Raw genomic sequence first — 18,332 nt, forward strand, 5'->3', positions numbered from 1 at the left:
ACCAACCCTCCGATTTCACGTTAATTCGAGATACTGTTGAAAAATTTCCTCTTTGTTGGTTCTATCCGATGCTCTATCTATTCGTCCTTTTCCAACTCCCTCGAATGACAAATAATTTTATGTCCTAAAATATTTGCGACAACGCTTTATTTAAGGTAATAGGAAATAATTTGATATCCAAAAATATCTACGACAACGTTCTATTTAAGGGAACAAGATAATCGAAATAAAATGAATAATTTTGACAAGCTAAATTTCGACCTCTCACCGTTTAAAATGTCATTCAAGTATTTATAAATCTTCGTTTGCGTCATACGGGTATTAGGATGTTTAAATGCCATGGTACTGTGAATCGCGAAACTATTTTTCCATTGGATAAAATCGACAAATTAGACCCGATAATGTAATTTTGTTATAAATTTGAAACGCGGCTTGAAATAAAAGCTAAATTCTATTATAAACAAATTAATACAATTAAGGTCCTCATAAAATCACTGTATTTTTATCGCTGAAATTTTTAAGGTAATTGCAATTATCGTCGTCGTATTAATTCGCAAAAATAGATTCGTCGAAGTATTGCACGCCCACGCAATTTAATACTGACCATATCTGGTCGGGACATCAATGTACATATCTCCGTTTCTTTTTTTTTCTTTTCTTTTTTTAATTACTTTCCTTCCTTCCCATTTTTTCGACCATCCTTTGACGAGTCTATCGGATTTCGCTCTTCGAGCTTAACGAATCACACATATTCACCGATGCCGAAGCACGCGAATGTGCACGCAAGATGAAGCACGACCACGCGTCAATGCTTCGTTCTGATCAAAAGGGACCGATTCGAACGGTAAAAATCAATTTTTCAATCATTTTCTTTGCCTCCCCCTCCCCGCGCCCAATCCATAAGCCGTCCAATCATCCGTGCCTTCGTCGCTGTGTCAAAACTGTTATTAACGAGCGAAGACAAAAGTCTTCCGCTCTTTCGGACCGCCTCGACAAGAGAGCACGCTTTTGCTCGGTCCTCTGTGTACCGTGGGCTCTTTGTATTCATTGTCTGGCCGAATCCCCTTTCACACCAGCCAAATCAATGAAGGAGGAGCACGCGTGAGCGCTGACTCTCCACACATTTCTATATGTGTATGTATGTATATGTGGACACGAGGGATGGTATCGAAAAACCGGCTGGTTCACTTTGTTGCCAGGAGATAATGGCCGTGCGAATCGTAAATAAGGTAATAGGTCTTCGGAGGGCCGAGGATAGACCAAAGATCGGATGACGTAAGCGAGAAGCCCCTTAAGGGCGCGTCCACAACTTCCAAGAAAGCGATGATGGGGCTCGAACCTATGCGCGATTCATTCTCTTCTCCATTTTATTTGAAATCAACCGAGCGTTCGAAAATTATACGGAGCAAGAATTTGCAGGTGAAATTTTGGAAAAAATTATTATTTCATTTCGTTTCCAAAGTAAATCATCGACCCGCGTACCGCAAACAACATTAATCTTTGATCATCTCTAATGATGGAAAGAATATATTATCCTCAATTGAATTATTAAAAAGTTTCCAGTAATTCCCTGCTGTTCAAACTCAACCAAAGTGTAAATATTTATTCGATCAAGCATTTTCTACAGGGTATCCCAGTTATTTTTGTTCCCATTGTTTCGATTTTATTCGAACGAATTCGCTTCCCTTATTTTGTATCGCGGAAAGGTGTCTAATTGGATGAGCCAACGCTATTGGGAATTATTCAAATCATGTTTCGAGGCGCTGTTGAAAGTCAGACCTACGAAGCCGATGCAGCTGCACTTGAATAAACATCGATGCATCGATATGCAGTGAACACTGACGAATAAGCAGAACTTTTTTTTTACCGCACGTATACGGGCGCAACGACGACCACGACGATGCATCCTGCACAAATAACAGGCCAAGCGATTTGGAAGGCGTGCACGTCTTTGAATTACACACCCATGTTCATTAATAAAACGATCAATAAAAAGAAAGTTAAATGGAAGTGGTCGGTTATCGCGGGACACGATAAAACGTCTGATAACGATCGAGGGGAAAAAAGGAAGGAGACATTTTCTGAATCACACCTTCTCGTGTTTGCTTGACAAAAAGAATGAAAACAGGTCGCGTTAAGATACAAACTTCACGACAAAATAGAAGAAAAAAATATAAAAATCACAAGAGACCGCGATTAATTACTGTGATCGTGTACCGCTGCTTTTAGAACGTGTGTATGCAAATCGTACAAGGTTCGTGATGTAATTATGCAAAAAGAAGTAACGAATGATACGTAGCTATATAATTAAACGATCCGGACATCGCAAACATATTTATTTCCAATTGATTGATCCACGTGTGAATAAAAATTAAAGAATATCTACCAACATTCGTGCGTGTTCGTAGAGAAAAGAAACGGTTTCATTACGATAAAACACATTTTCGACTGTCTACCGTAGGAGCGTGTTGAAGGGAAACGTATGCTCAATCAATGTCGAGACATAAAATGTGCTAACAAATACCGACACGCTTTGTAAGGGGAACCTAGACTGAATTTAGAGGGTGGATGAATAGGAGGGAGACGGCTCGTTGAAGAAGACCAAGTGAAAGGCAGAGAGGGAAAGCACGTGGTGAAATTCCTACCGTTCAGAGGTGCACACTCAGAATATCCGAACCTCCTTCGCAATACCAAGTAACTGATAAAAGAGACAACCTATTTTATACCATTCTACCTGGGCGAATCCCATTAAATCGTACAATAATAACAGAGAAGGAATCTTATTATTTAACTGAAAATTACGAGAACACTTAACCGGTCTATCAAAGTGAAACAGTGTCACGTGTAACGCGGCAATAATTTTCGATGCCCAGCGTGATATCTATCGTCAGAAGCGAAATGACTGACATATTACTAGCAGAGAACTATTGATTAAACGGCACCTGTAACATCGCTGTAGGGTGCTCTGTTAAACGACTTACATAACGAGCAAATTACAATCAAACTTCGGAAACGATATCGTTCGAGCGATCGGCTAATCGAACCGGCGACGATGGAACGCTGAAAAGTTGTAACTTTTCGCTAATCGAAATCATCCTGAATCCCTCGAACGAGGTATTATCGAACGATCGCCTCCTTTTTTTTCCATGAGAAAATATGCAATCGATGGAACGTGATCGGGCCAGGTTTTGCTAGCGTTTCTTGCAAGGCAGTGATGTATGGTGGATGGCAAAGAGGAGGGCAAGAGACTGGCGCAAGCTCGCTTCTCATTCACGCGCGTAACCTCGCGTCCATGTCGCAATGGCGGATTGACGGGAATGTTACCGCTTGGGTCGTACATGTACAAGCGATCGCACGTGTGTGCCATGTAGGAGAGACGAGCATTACGGTGCTCGTCTTGTATATCGGTATGATTATTATAGGTTAGACGTTTCATGGCAGTGCGCACAATGCAGCCGAGAGTAGAGAGAGGACCGACGGAATATAACCTCGGTTCCCGCAGACCCCAGGTCGACGTGATCCAACGACACAGAGAGGCGCATACACCGGGTTGTTCTTAATGGGCTTGTGTGTGGCTGCACGCGCGCCTCCACACGATCGCACGTTTGTTTCAGTGTGCACGAGTAGCATCGTTGCCCGAGCACAATGCTAGTTCACCCCTGGGTGTTGGTAGTTCCCCTTAACCTACGCGCCACTGAAACAAGATTTATCGTCTGTGGAAACGTGCTCGCCGATACGACGAGGACTGACGAAAAATACCGGATCACCTTGTTACTTTCCATCGATTCAAATTCGACCGATTAACCCCTTGGGCAGCGATTTCGTTCGAACAAGTATCAATTTCAATTGTTTTTAAACAAGGAGGAGCACGCGATGAGAATTAGGCTTACGGAAAGTGTTTTCTAGCAAAAGTTTTGAACGTTGAAAGATTGTGGAGCGCGATAACACGTCCGCTAGCGAGATCGAGGGATCGTTCGAGTAGCCATCTGGCGGAGATGTCGGAAAGCTTATTGTATCCAGAGAAGTGGTTTCGATCGTCCACGTGGACGATATCGGAGTAAATGCCTTCGTCACGCGAGGGATGAAACGTTTATCGTCTACAAGAATGACGGGCATTCTTTTTCTATTTCAACCTTGCCCCTCGCATCCCGCTTCTGGCTAGCTACCCTGTGGGAGTATCTTTACACGAACCCGTAGCAAACGTGTACGTAACTCTTATCGATCTTTTCGTCCGTTCTACGCGCCTCTATTTTCGTGTTGTAATCGTTCTAACCGTACGAGAAAAGCATCAGCTGTTCGTTTCGCACACCCTTCGTATAAATATAAACCGATCTCGTAAATTTAACTGTAACGGACCAAATTGTTTTAACTTTGAACGACATGATTTTCTCCTACATGATGTATCGTTCGAATAATGATCATAGCCCTGTGTCTCTTTATTTGAAAAAAAAAAAAGAAGGAAGACTGCTAACACCCCAAGATACGGTCTTTTTATGATCGATATACATCATTCGTTGCACGACAATCATGCGGATGACACTGACAACCATTCTACCAACGTATATATGAATATATACATATATATATGTGCATATGTGTAGATATATTTCTGACCATGCCCTTCCCTCCTGCCCTTCTGTGCTTTAACGAGGATAGCCGAGGGTCGAACCTCGTTCGACATGTAAATGTAAATGTTGGACAAGAACCAACCAGAGATTCTCAACCTTCTTAACGCGATAAACTCGAAACTGTTACGAGATTAACGTGCCAATTGAGAATCACTGACGAGGACACTCGCTGACTCCCTGGTGTGGCAAGAGTGTTGCGACATTCTCGACACAGTTGGCAGTGGTGATCAATCTTCCTCGACCAGGTTACATTCTTCGACCGCGCGTCCATTATAAACGAGATTCAAGTAAGTAAGTATATTGCAAGCAGGGTCGAATTTTACAGGATACTTTCGAACCGAATAATCATCGACAGACAATAGAAATTTTTCTCAGGCTTCAAAACGTATTTAAAATAAAGACTGTTATTTTGAATAATTGTGATTTTTTACTCTGCCATGTCGATTTTATTATTTTTTAATAGTACAAGGCTGAGATAACCGAGCAATGGTGAGTAATTTTATTGGTAAAATCTATTTGTAAATTGAGACGGAACATGAGAACCACTCGTTGGGATTTCAGTGGGTGGCGTTGGTCCCCTCATCAAATGCTTGTCATACCGTTCTTACCCTCAAACTCCGGAGCCTAACGGATCCCAGCAGTCGGGTAAAGCCCGGAGCCGCACCCCCGTGTACACAACGAGAAAGAGCACACGATGTGTGTATATGAGAAGAGGTGGGCAACCACCCCAATGGACCCGTCGTCGATGGCTTAAAGCCCGTAGGCTTGTGATATACCTCGGGGCTAAGAATTATGTCGCTAAAACCCACCAATTACCGGGGGCTGAAACCCGAAATACGGCTTTCTTTTCCACCCACTTTTATACACAACGGGGTCCTTTTTCAATCGTCGACCAATCTAACCCCAGGTTATTCTAAGTAAATACATTTAAGTACGTGACAGACATCTAATTCGGTCGATCATGTATAACCCTAAAGTAAACGCGTACGATTTCACAGGCCGAAGCGATGATCGATGTTCAATAATTTAGTTATTATCGAATCTCCAGTGCCTTCTCTAGCTAATCATTTCTATTTGTAAAATTTATATCAGGCTACTCTGCGAGAGAATGACATAGTAGTAAAAAGACGAGGAAAAATCCCTGCTCGTAACGTAGTCCATCATTCGTGGATGAAAAAGACCATTCGTCTGATTATGATTTCACGAAACGTCGTCGTATACCATATCTACCTACGAGCGATGGATTAATCAGCCGAACCATGCGGTTTCTTGCTCCCCTTGCGATTAATTAATCCTCGCGATTAATCACTCTAAGCGCTTTTCATCGACCAACAGATCGTTTTTATTCGTATCTCTGCGCGTGGGATGCACAGGGTGTCCCATATAAATTTATCCAAGCGATTATCTATTTCGAAAGAGAACACTTTAGATCCTTTCGAACGTGAAGGCAAACGAAATCGAAGATACAATATAATTTTATTGTAACAATAAAATTCGTGTAAATCTTTTTCATTTCAATTACGTTAAACGATATATCAATACGTTTCGATGCGAATAAACGATAATTCCCTTCTTAATATCGATAACAATATTGTCGTAAATAATGGGAGAGCAAAAATTATTACGAGAAATTCATGGAAATGGTCTGTTAATTGCTATTAACATCGCAAACAGCACTTTTGTTATCGTTTAAATGTTAAACCTTGAAAAAATAATGAAATTTTTCTCTGCCGAGGAATATTTCCCAGCGTCGAATGGGCCAGGAAAATTTTATTTATAATTCCTCTATTTACGTATTAAATAGAGATGCGAAACGTATAAATACGAGAGTATCCGGATGTGTACAAAAATACATACTCAATTATCGGATTCAGTCGGGATTACCGAAAAATTTGAACTACAGAAACTGGACGTTAAACAATTGACATAAAGATTTACAATCTAATTCTAGGCATGTCGAACGTCGACATAGAAAAGACATAAAAAGTGTTTCAACGAGATGATAAAAATGTCTTGTTTCGTCGAAATTAGAAGTTGAAAACTGCATCCCTTCTTCGAACTGCATCTCGAGGGTATAAATTCGTCATTGGCGTCCATTGTTACCAATCGGCCGTCTAGCATGACTTTTTCTATTTTAGAATCAAGTGACCCTCCGGCGAGCATTTCAATTTTCGCTCCTCGTTTCAATTCGGATGGGACGACTCGACGAACAATTAGTCGTCGTGCAATTTGATCAGCGATTGTCATCGGCGTATCCCATCCCTACCGCCACCCTATCGCACCCTATCCCACCCACGCGTTGCAACAACAAAAAAATACTCGCGATGGAGAATCATTTTTACGTTGCAATTTCTTCTTTCATTCCGTTTACCCAACATCGAGTCGACGAGTCCCTTCAAAACGCATAATTCAGGAGAAATCAAGTGTTTATGCACTTTTGTGCATCGGTGCAGTTGCAAAGTACAAGCAGGGCCCCATAAGACGATTTGGCGTCTAAGAATGGAAGAAGAGTAATGAATATTAATCGATGTAAATGCAAATCTAAATTAGTTATACAAGCTTCAATGTTAATTTTATAAATTTTATTGGAGCTCGCCTCGGACCCCCGAAATCTCAGGGCCGGCCCTGAGTGCAAGTTGCATTATTTCCCTTTCTGGAATAAATAAATCCTACCACTAATGCAACACCCTTCTACTTGCAATACACTCGGATCTAATCTCTATTTCTAATAAATTATGGCGTGAAATTTTCAGAGGATCTAATAATAATAACGCGCGAAAATCATGTTTTATCAACGACCACGGTGGCACATTACACAAGAGGTCGAAAATGCGTCGTATTTAAGCAGATTTCGTAACAGCAGTTAGTCGTCGTGTTTCATAGATTCAACGAGATTATAACGTTAAATATTTTAGCGAGAGTAGACATCGAAAAACCGTGGAGTCTCGGGTACAAACAGCATAAACGATGCAAAAGATTGTGTACGTAGACGGAACACACGGGCGAATAAGTGAGCGGATGAATGGAAGAGAGAGAAAGAGAGTGGTGAAGTGGTAGGAGGAGACTAAAAGAGAAGAAAGAGAAGAGGCAACAAAGCAGCGTCCCTTTGTCCTTTACTAGAATGCACGGTACAAGTCAGCGCGCGGTGCATTTGCAAAGAGGCTGCTGCTGCAAGACTTTTCGTTACCCTGCCTCTCCTTCTTTCTCGCTTCCTTCTTTTCTTTCCTTCGTTTACGCCTCGCAAATATGTACATATCGTTAATTGATCAAATTTTTACGGTACACAAATCATTTCTCTAAATCAGACTTGGAGAAATTTTTAGAAATTTTAAAAATATATAAATAAAACCGTGTTTAAAAATTTTAAATAACACCTTTAGCAATTACAATTAGTAACTTAAGAAATGAAATGAAAAGCCAATGGAGTTTTATTTGAAAATTACTCGAATCGTACTCTAACTTGGTTCTAATCGATACGACTGAAATCAGCACGTTCGTATAAGCTGATTAAATTCTTTACATCCTCTATAGCGAGCATTAGGCAATCAAGGGTAACGTTACCGTGCCAGTTATCATTCCTATTATGATCATCCGTTCGACGTTAACTTTGAATCAGCGTGCGTCAGTGAATTCAAGCTTCCTCGTTGCGATTACGTAGGAATTATCGGAGAAATTTATTTATGAATTTTCTACGTTTCAGTCGATGTTGAACCAAATGCTGGTTACCAAGTTTACGGGAGAAAAGATCAGCACGGAGTAATATAATTGCGAGAGACATCGTAGAAAAAGCATTCTCCTTTATACGCTTTTAGCTGGCCGCCTTTGCATTTTCATTTTCTTACTGCAAATAATTCCACCGTTCAGAGAATGCTTTACCTCCACGACTTTCTATATCTCTCTCTTTTATTTTTTTACTTTTCCACCGGCGTTATAATTTCACGCGTCACATAAGCTCAAAGTCTTTTATGCGAAACAAGACCACCGGGGAATTCGCTGACACAGGAGGCCTCTAGAAATTCTAGAGATTATTTATAGAGAAGGATGAGAACGAGATTGGTAGATTGAAGAGGGAAGAAGAACAAGTTAACGTACAACAATTGCCGTTCGTAGAACCGGCTACTGGACCGATATGTGGGTACATACACTCGCCTCGGTTGTTTGCTTATTGGCGCTAATGTGGCGCCGTTCAAGGGGCAGAAAGTGGTTCAATAATTTCCTCGTGAGGATTCTTAAAGCGTAAAATCGTCGGTCCGATAATACGTGCTTTATTCTCTTCACCGAAATCGAATCTCGACGGATCGTGAATCATACATACAATATTGATGGAAGGAATTCAATTTTAATTTATAATAGTGATTTTAATCTCTAATCGATCGTATTTGATTAAAATTATTTTGTATTTAAAATTTTTATCCAAAATCTCTCTGAATAGTCTAAAAATCTTTTCTCTCTTAAGTAGAGTACTATTTTCAAATATACACTCGAGATACATTTAGCAAGTTTCTCGGCTCTTTCTGATCTCGTGCCACTTGCGGTTTGCCAAAGTAACGAGCGGACAACGATGTTCCATCGAGCGGCTCCTACTTTTATTATCCTTCTCTTCTCCGCGAAGGCTTGAGTTACACAGTTACCGGAGCACAATAGTCGTACTCGTCCCATCATTTGTTTGCTTGCCAAGCGTAGAAGAGAATGAACGAGTTCTTAGCGCTAAGGATAGTGTTCGCTTTTATTACGATTCCCGGTCATCTATTATTCACGAGGTAAAGTCGAAATCAATTCGCGTCGCTTTCAATATTTTCCACGGTACCCGTTCCTATGAACTCCGCCGACTTAACTTGACCGAACGAACGCACTGATTAATTGCATTTGGATAACGATTATTACCAGATATAACGTTCGGTAAATATTTTTTCCGTACATCATTTACCGACCGTTTAATAGTTCACTCGAGAAGCGTTCAAATAATGAACAAAGCGGTGAATTAAAATCGGCCGCACCCCATAAGCGGGCTCGTGAAAGGGGAAAGAGATAATGTGGGCCGGCGGGAGATGGTGTTGGAGCAACTGACGGGGTAACTACTTTGAAAAGAAAAGTTGAAAGCACGGACGCCTTTTATTCTCTGTCAGTAGTAAAAGTGGTTAAGACGGTTCCTTTTCTGTCAGTTCGTCACGATATCGATATTATAAAAAAGAAATGAAATTTCAAATTCTCGAGACAGTCTACCTTTTTGCTCCTTTTTTCTTTTCCTTTTTTTATGTTCATAAAGATACGATTTACAGCTAAAGAGATTGCTACGATAAAAAAGCAACTCCAACTGAAACGAGTTAACTTAGCAGTTGTGTTTCGTCTTTTCAAGATGATACCAGAAGATAAAGAGACGTTTTTGTATGACAATTAATGGTCGAGTACTTACGGGAGCGGCTGGGTGTCTCGCCGGCGCGGGGTACATCTTAATTGTGGCTAAATACTCGGACAAGAATCACACACGTCCACGATGTCCTTTGTAGACGGTCACTTCATGATCCGTTCCCTTGGCCGATCTTCGTGGTAACATTCTCAGGATTTTGGAGGAACGCCAACGATCTCCCCTCGGTGTTCAGCATCGAGATATTCGCCGGCTGTAATTATAACACGACACGATTCGTTACTTTCAACGGAACCGAGGTGTTTCGTAAATCTCGCTACATCTTCCAATTGACTTTTCCTGCATTTCTCGGAACCGATTTTCAACGACCATCTAGGACAGGTTGAAGCGCAACCGATGGATAAACGAATTCGTGAATTCGCAAGTTGATCCGATCGAATACTAATTACCCGCGAAATTGTGATTATATAAAAATAAATTCACCGTTCTATGCAACGTGAAAACGTGCAATTTTCAGGGAAAAATACTGAAATACGTTGAAACAACGATAAGCTAATTTCAGTGTAGATGAAAGAATAAAAAAACAGCTTCCATTTTGGGTTTTCATCGGGCGAAAAAAGGCCGGCGACACATCGCGAAATTATTTATACGCTCTCGCGTCGCGTTTCTAAACGCGACTTTATGAATCCGACCGATCGATTTATCGTTCGATTTCCGAACCGTGTAAACCACGTTCCGCCAATGTTTTCCAGGGCATTTATCCTAATCATCGAAGCGTGTTCTTCTAACAGCGGACAAAGAACGAAAAACATTTCAACAACGAGCCGAGAGAAAAGGGGAGGAAAAAAAAATACAGAAGGCGGGAAAGAAAGTGTACCCGGTCCCTCATGTAAACCGAACGCAAAGCTGTTGTATAAGCGGAACGTCACGTACGGAAACTGTGTCGTATTTTTCAAAAATTGTTTCCAGTAAACAGTCCGCTTGCACCTGTTAAACTCTGCGTCCAACAATTGCGCTAAAGAACCGATTAAAACGATAACGCGGCGCGGATCGATCCAGCGAAATATCGACGGTAACTCGTAACAACGTATTCCGAGACGTAAACTCGAATTATCGATACGAACGGTTTATTTTATTTTTCAAGTAGAGGATAATTCCTTTATTCGAATCGCTACAAAAATTTCATTTCTGCTTTATTGCTGCTTTAACAATTTCATGACATAAAAGTATTATAAAATAACACTTATGGCTTATTAATTTAAAGCTTAAAATTTACAGAATACGACTATATAAAAGTTTCGTTGATCAATCAACTTATGTTAGTATTATCAATTATTGAATATGCAATTTTTAATTTAAAAAATATTCAATTGTATTAGGATATTGGAAGAAAAATGTATGTAGTCATTTTCGTTAGGCTTAAAGCTTTCAACTGATATACCATAAGCGTTGTTTTCTAATACTTCTATGTCATGAAACGGCAAGAAATTAAACTGCGTAGAAATCGTGCATGTATTCGATAATCGACGACGGCAGTGCAAATTATGCGCAAAAATGAAAATATCTAAATCGGTTAGAATGGCAGTTTGCAGGGTAAAAAAGGTAATAGGAAAGCCGGGCTTTTTTGCCAAGAACGATTGTTGTTATTATCATTTACACACTGCCATCAGCACACGATTGCATGCGCGTGTCATTACGGCCGCTTTGTAATGTTGTACGGTGTTTCGTGTAACATGAAAATGGAGTCGTGTAACTCTGTTAGCGGACCATTCTCCACGGATAATATATTTCACGAGCAACGTATAATGGAGCGGGCGTGCATGAAAAACTCGCAGTCAAATTTGAACAGTCATTTTCATCAATTTGCAATAAACGATACGCGAACGATGCAATAAAAACTTTCAGCGATTTAACTGGCGATGCCTTTTCTCTATCGCCGATACAGAGCGCGTGACGAACGCACACCTGACAAAAAATTTATCGATAAAAACACACGGACAAGTTAATTTGACAAAAATTGTACACAGAGAAACGAGTACAAAATTTCAACGCTCGATTCGATGCAACGTACTTCGATCTTTTTTAACGATATCGAACCGTTTATTCCTAGATTCGAGATTATATTATTTTCAAAATAGTACTTTCTATTATTATTCGCTAAATTACAAATTCGTTCATTATAGACCAGTTCCTTCTGATCTAGAGCGTTTCAATTAAGGCGGGAAAATTTAATTTTCAATATGATGATAAAAGCAGTCTCGATGATTGTTTTACACTCTGTATAAGGATAGACGAAATGGCCATTCGAGCATTGTTGGATGAAATTCGTGAAAAGGGAAATAAACAAATAACGTGGCAGCTGTTCAAAGACACCTTTATACGTATACACGGACGGTAGGTAGGGGTCGTACCGGACGTAGCCGCAGCATGGGCAAGTCACGAAGGAAGTTATCACGAATCTCGGTTAATCGCCGTTAAGATCCTTAATCACGCGATCTCCGTGATTTCTTTTTACCCGTGATCGTTATCGCAACATGGTCAAGTACCGACGGGCGAGCGAGCGAGTACGGGCGAGTTTGCGCTTGCGCACCGGCTGCACTTCAAGTTAAAGGATTTCCCACACTAAACCGCATTAACGAAATTACGGTTTATCGACGGCAACGATAGCGCCGCTTACGACTTTATAATATCGATGTGTACGCAGCGTGTGCCGCCGATAAACGTTCACACTTTATTCGGTTAATTAATATTCGAGGGAAAATAGTGACGAACGTGCGACGACGATAAACGATACCGGTTATAAGTTATTCTACCGTATTATTATTGGCGCGATTATAAAATGTTAACGTATCAAAACTATCGTTGATTTATGCGAAGGTCGAGTACCTGACCTACGGTATTAATATCTGAATATTTAAACATTCAGCTCTTTTTTCATTCGTCTGGCTACCTAGTGAAACTTTAATATTTTGTTATCGATAAAGTGGAGTTGAATATTTTCACAAGTATCTATAAAAAAAATAGTTGTAAATATTCTAGGAAAGCAACTAATAACGAATAAAACATGTCAATTGTCTTGATCATTTAATGAGCCACGTAGTACGTTGATTCGCGATTACCCTCGACTTGTTTCTAACTCCCATCGTGTCTCTTTCCAGTAATTTACTTCGCAGCTGTGTCGTGTCGAAGGTGCTGCCATTGGCACCGCTTAACCTTTATATGGACAACCGTGTACCCCCCTACCATTTCTGTATTTTAACAATTCCTTATACTCCTACGAAAAAATATCGCAACGTTGCTTCGAATTCATCTACTTTTACGTTGATTTATGTTTTCAACGGAGAACGAAACTGACTTCTTTCAAACTAGCCGGATAAATTTAATTAAACACACACGGCGACCGTCTGTCGTCCAAAGATCGTCTTATAGATCAAGACATCAGACCGATTAACATAGGATTTAACAACATGACATAAGTACCTTTCGATTCTGTTCTTTTTAACACGTAATTTCCTGCGTCTTTAGAAAGTCATCGTCATTGTTGATGTTAAAAATTAACCGAAGAAACAACAAAAATTAATTATCAAGGTTAACTTAACACGACACGTTGTTCCCGGTAACTTAGCGAAAATGACTACGCTTCCGGCCATGTGACAGTGTGTATAAACGTTCGACGCAATTAATGGCACCGTTTTCAAAAGTTGAACCGAACCGTTTTGTTGACAAACGATACACAAAATGTTACTTTTAAAGTTTGACTAAACTACGATACGTGTTCTACGTACGGATGCTTTCATTTTTCACGCAGAAAATTAAGCCGTGTATCGTTAAACAAATAGATAGTATCCTATATTATCGTGATTTCAAACAACGCTCTACGAGTCAAGTAGTACTTGGCGTGTTTACACAAAACTGTACCTCGTGAACGTGTCAAACGACACAATTTCTCTTATCGATATAACACGAAACAGAAATGATCGATAAAAATGAAAGAATCTATCAATAAATAATGTTTTTGTACTCACACTTCTTTTCCCTGCGTTCCTTGGGTTGTTTCTTTAATCCACCTTGGCACTATGCGAAAAAAACCGAACACCTCACCGATCCTTTCGCACTATCACTAACACTTCGTGTACAGTTTAAAGAAAATGAAAGAACGCGTGCACAGTTACACACATATATATTGTATATATCGAACGCATCAAGCATCGAGACGAAACGTAAACGTCACAACCGCACCGTACAACGAACGACGCTCGACTGCGAGCCGGGTACCGAAGTGGATGACGGGAAACGTGTGAACGCCGCTTGCCGCCGCGGCGAACACCAATGAGCGACTACTAACACTAGCCACCGCAGCAACGACACTGACGCACCAATAAGGGGACACAAATGTACACAGAGAGAGAATCGTCCTTCTCTCTCTCTCTTTCTCTCTCTACTTTAACGCTCTATCCTTATCCGACTCGTTTCTCAGTCGTCGAGTCAAGGGCGTCGACCGACAGGGGCGATTCGTTGTTTCCTTATATCACAGAAACCAATAATAATACCTAATTCGATAATGATTATGAAATTTCAAGCGTTTCCTTTATTCAAAGATACGTATCGGTAGTGAATATATCGTTGGTTTAAAAAACCCGCGAAAAAGACTCGATACGAATTTCAAGAGTTACGGCTATATCGTTAGTGTTTTATACCCAGATTTGAATTTTAATACAAAAATATTTTTTGTAATTGAAATCAACGAAGGTTTGAACAAGTGTTGTTCATACCAAAGAATGAAAACGATGCTTGGCAATGAATTTAGTGTCTCTTATATCATAAACAATTACTCCTGTATATTTATAAACATACTTATTGCTTTTTCAGTATTTATTTGTACGAAGAAATTATCTGAAAATTTACTTAACACGCCATAACACATTCTGCTACATTTGCACTTTTGGTACAATCGTTTTGGTCGTAATTTCTCACTTCAAAAAAAATCTTTATCGACACCCCTGCTTTCGTTTGTCCCGCTCACGCTCAACACTAGTATCCTCCCACTTGCTATCCCTTTCATACTCATATAGTAGATACGACATATCGCTTGATCTCTCTCGCCCTTCGCTGTTTCTTGATCTTCCACCTCTTCTCATCGTTCGTCTCGCTTGCTCTTTCGATCTTTCGATTTCCCGTCGTTGTCCTACAGGTGCACCGCATCATCGCTATCGTTGTTTCGCTCGCGCTTTACCCACTGTCGTACATATGTCTCTCGTTACCCGTCTCTGTTCATCTTCTTCGACCGTCCCGTTCTTTGTTCCGTCTCTCTTTTAACCGCATATCCCGCGTACCTCGCGTCTGCGTTTCTCCAGCTCTCAAAGAACAACAGAAACTGCCTCTCTGCACGCGTCTTGCTCACACTTAAACAGCAACGAGGCGTAGAAGGAGGAGTACCGGAACCAAGTGCCGAACGTTGCTTGTGTGTCATGTGCACGGAGTGTTCGGCACTGTGCAAAGGACAAAGACAGACCGAGTCAAAGTGCTAGAGCCGGACAACACGAGTCAACCGGCAATGTAAGGAGAGACCTTTACGTGGATAGAGACTAGGTGTTCGTGTAGGTGATATACCAAGGGTGTATGCGCTCATGATATTACACACTGCTCATACATCGTGTCTGCTTCGCTTTTGAGGGCGCGAGGAGATGAATCCTCGATTCGGTTAAACGCCCGCCAACTGGGGATGTTCTAAATCAGGCTGTCTACTTGTGATTCGGCTTTCCGAGAGGAATTCCAATACTTATACATACTTCCTCTATTCCTCTTGTAAACGTTCACATTTGAACATCGATAGACCGGCTACAGGGCAAGCATGGGACAAGCTTGGAACGACTGGCACTGTCCAAACATGACCCGTAGTGTTAATATTAATTAGCTCGTCGAAAAATCATCAGCAACGAATGCTGATCCCTTCGATGCATAAATGGGCCTTAAAACGGTTTATACAATTGAACGAATCAACCGTATTACACCGGGTAATAAGGTGTGTAAAAGCGATGTAACACATTTTTATTAACAGGACAACCGTTAATGGGAACGCATCAACAACAATATGGAAATGCATTTAGCTTTGTACGAGAACGTTATTCTGTTTATTGACACATCAATTTCAAGAATGCAATAAGCGTAAACCAATTAGCCTTGGTAATATATAGCAGATAAATGAAATATCACGTGATTAAACGCCGACTGAAATTGCTGTTACTTCGCCCTTTGGAATCTGCTACATTTATCGTATCGATTCGCGTAGTACTTGGAAGAGGAAAATTATGTTATGTCCTCGATAGCATTTATAAAGCGACGGATGCTGTGACACGGCATGTAGCCGGAAGCTGGAGTAAACAGCTGAAGGAAACTTTGTGGGTGGATTAGCATGTTAGGTGTTGCTGGAATATCATAAAATTCCCTTGTAACGTATCAAGCGCATCCTAGATCAATAACTATTTATCAATAAATATTTACGAACATTATAACTCGAGCAAGTATTTTCGAAGATATCTGATACAGGTCTGATAAAGCGGTCTGAAAGGACGGATTAAAGCAAGAAAACTTTGGTGTTACTTCGATTTTCTTTAATCTGACTTTCCTCGCCATAACTTCAAGATTCTAACTTCTTCAATTAAAACCAGGGAACGATTTTTATTTTAACGTCTTGTTTTATGATTGGAAATCAGACAAACGTTTATTTAATCACCATTAGGATTCTCATTATTTTCTAAAGTGTTCGTTTCTTAAAAAAATGTTGAAACGACCGAAACATGACGTTTCGAACGTATTCGGGTCCCAGGTGATACAGGTAAAAATACAGGTTCCGTGTCGTTCACCGTCATTAGCACGAAAATGACAAATTTGTGTACTGTAGCACAGAAGTCTGTCCATTTCTCGTCGAACAAACCACGTGTACGAATGCAACACGATGTATGCTCATTTACTTATTCCCATTCGAGCGTCAGTGTCGTCGTCGTCGTCGCAGAAATGTGGAGGAACGTGTGTACGTGTATGTGTGTTCACGTATCGTGTAAGTACACGGTAAACGCAAATGTCGTATTCGGTCTCATTTCCTCCCTCGTCGCATTGTGCTTCAGTTCTCGATCCCTCTTTCGAGCCCTTACCACAAGCCGCAGCCCACTACACTTTTGCACGAACACGCGGGCATTCATTATCAACGTACAACGTCGTGTAACCATATTTACGTAGCCTCGGTGGTCACCCACACGGGTGCAACGGTGCAATGAGGTTGCAAAGAAACGAAATGCTATTTGTCGGTATACAGAAGAAGAAAGAGGAACTGTATCGAGATGAAACGAGACAGAGAAAAGCCATAAATGCAATTGGAAACCTTTACTTGATACATTCACTGGAATTTCCTGACTTTGGTAGAGACAACACGGAAGTAATGCATTTCTTCAAATAATAACTCGGCCCCGTACAATTTCGTTTCAACGATACCGAGAGATCGCTACCAACCGTTCGATCTTTCCACCTGATAATTGCGAACGGTGATTAATCGTTTATTTAAAACAGCTACGCGAAAGCCTGCTTCTTCTGCGCTCGTACTAACGTTCTTTTCTACATCTACATAATTTCCTCATAAATCACGGGATAGAGAAAACAACGCTCCGTATAAACGTCTCCACGTACGCATGCGAAATTACCCGTTCCTTATCGCGTGACCAATAACGAAGTTGCGATAGATTGATTGAGTTCTTCATAATTTTGTTGGTAATCGAAGCTAGAATACTTTATCACGGTTATTTAAAATGATTAGAGGAAACGTATGATTTTTAATAATTTCATTTCATTTCGAAGATCATAATAAAAACACGTATTTATAAAATTGCACGTAGATTGCACTTTTCTTTGAATGTTCCTTTGAAAAGAAAATCGATAGGTCTTTTCTACGAACACACAATATGATGTATCAAAGAGAATAGCAACTTTAGACGATATTACGTTGATAAAAGGGTAGAACAATGAAGAAGTCTGTCTTTAGAATGGTTTAAAATGTAAAACTACGTATTTGTTGGAAACATCGTTGGCATGAGTCAAGTTGCTTTCCGTACCACCATTCTTGAAATATACCACCGTGGAATCATCCACTGTAGGCATCGTAAAAAGACTATATATCTAACTTGCACCACCCCAGTGAACAGAGACCCCCTGAAAACCTGTAAAACACGCGAACCGTCCGGATAATCATTCTTCCGTCGAAACGACCCGTTCCTCAGCCACGTCTCGTCAAAGATAAAAAAAAAGGAACTGGTTAATGGGATAGGAAGGTCTTATCTTGAACGTTTGAA

General features: G+C 40.5%; 1 protein-coding gene across 8 annotated transcripts in view; it reads right to left on the reverse strand.

The window, feature by feature from the left end:
• The window catches only part of LOC114876701 (protein groucho), a 61,688-nt gene that overhangs the window by 40,831 nt on the left and 2,525 nt on the right, over positions 1-18,332 (reverse strand). For 4 of the 8 annotated variants that reach the window (XM_029188505.2, XM_029188530.2, XM_029188522.2 and 1 more), the window contains exons 1-2: positions 14,019-14,367; positions 10,042-10,246 (exon numbers count right to left, since the gene is read on the reverse strand). In XM_029188505.2, the coding sequence (XP_029044338.1) occupies positions 10,042-10,077 (36 nt within the window). In that variant the 5' untranslated portion in view covers positions 10,078-10,246; positions 14,019-14,367. Of the gene's footprint in view, positions 1-10,041; positions 10,247-13,473; positions 13,627-14,018; positions 14,368-18,332 lie in introns of those variants that run through there. The other 4 variants (XM_029188498.2, XM_029188514.2, XM_029188490.2 and 1 more) reach the window with 4 other exon arrangements.

This window comes from Osmia bicornis, chromosome 4, assembly GCF_907164935.1.
Source record: "Osmia bicornis bicornis chromosome 4, iOsmBic2.1, whole genome shotgun sequence".
Taxonomy (NCBI): domain Eukaryota; kingdom Metazoa; phylum Arthropoda; class Insecta; order Hymenoptera; family Megachilidae; genus Osmia; species Osmia bicornis.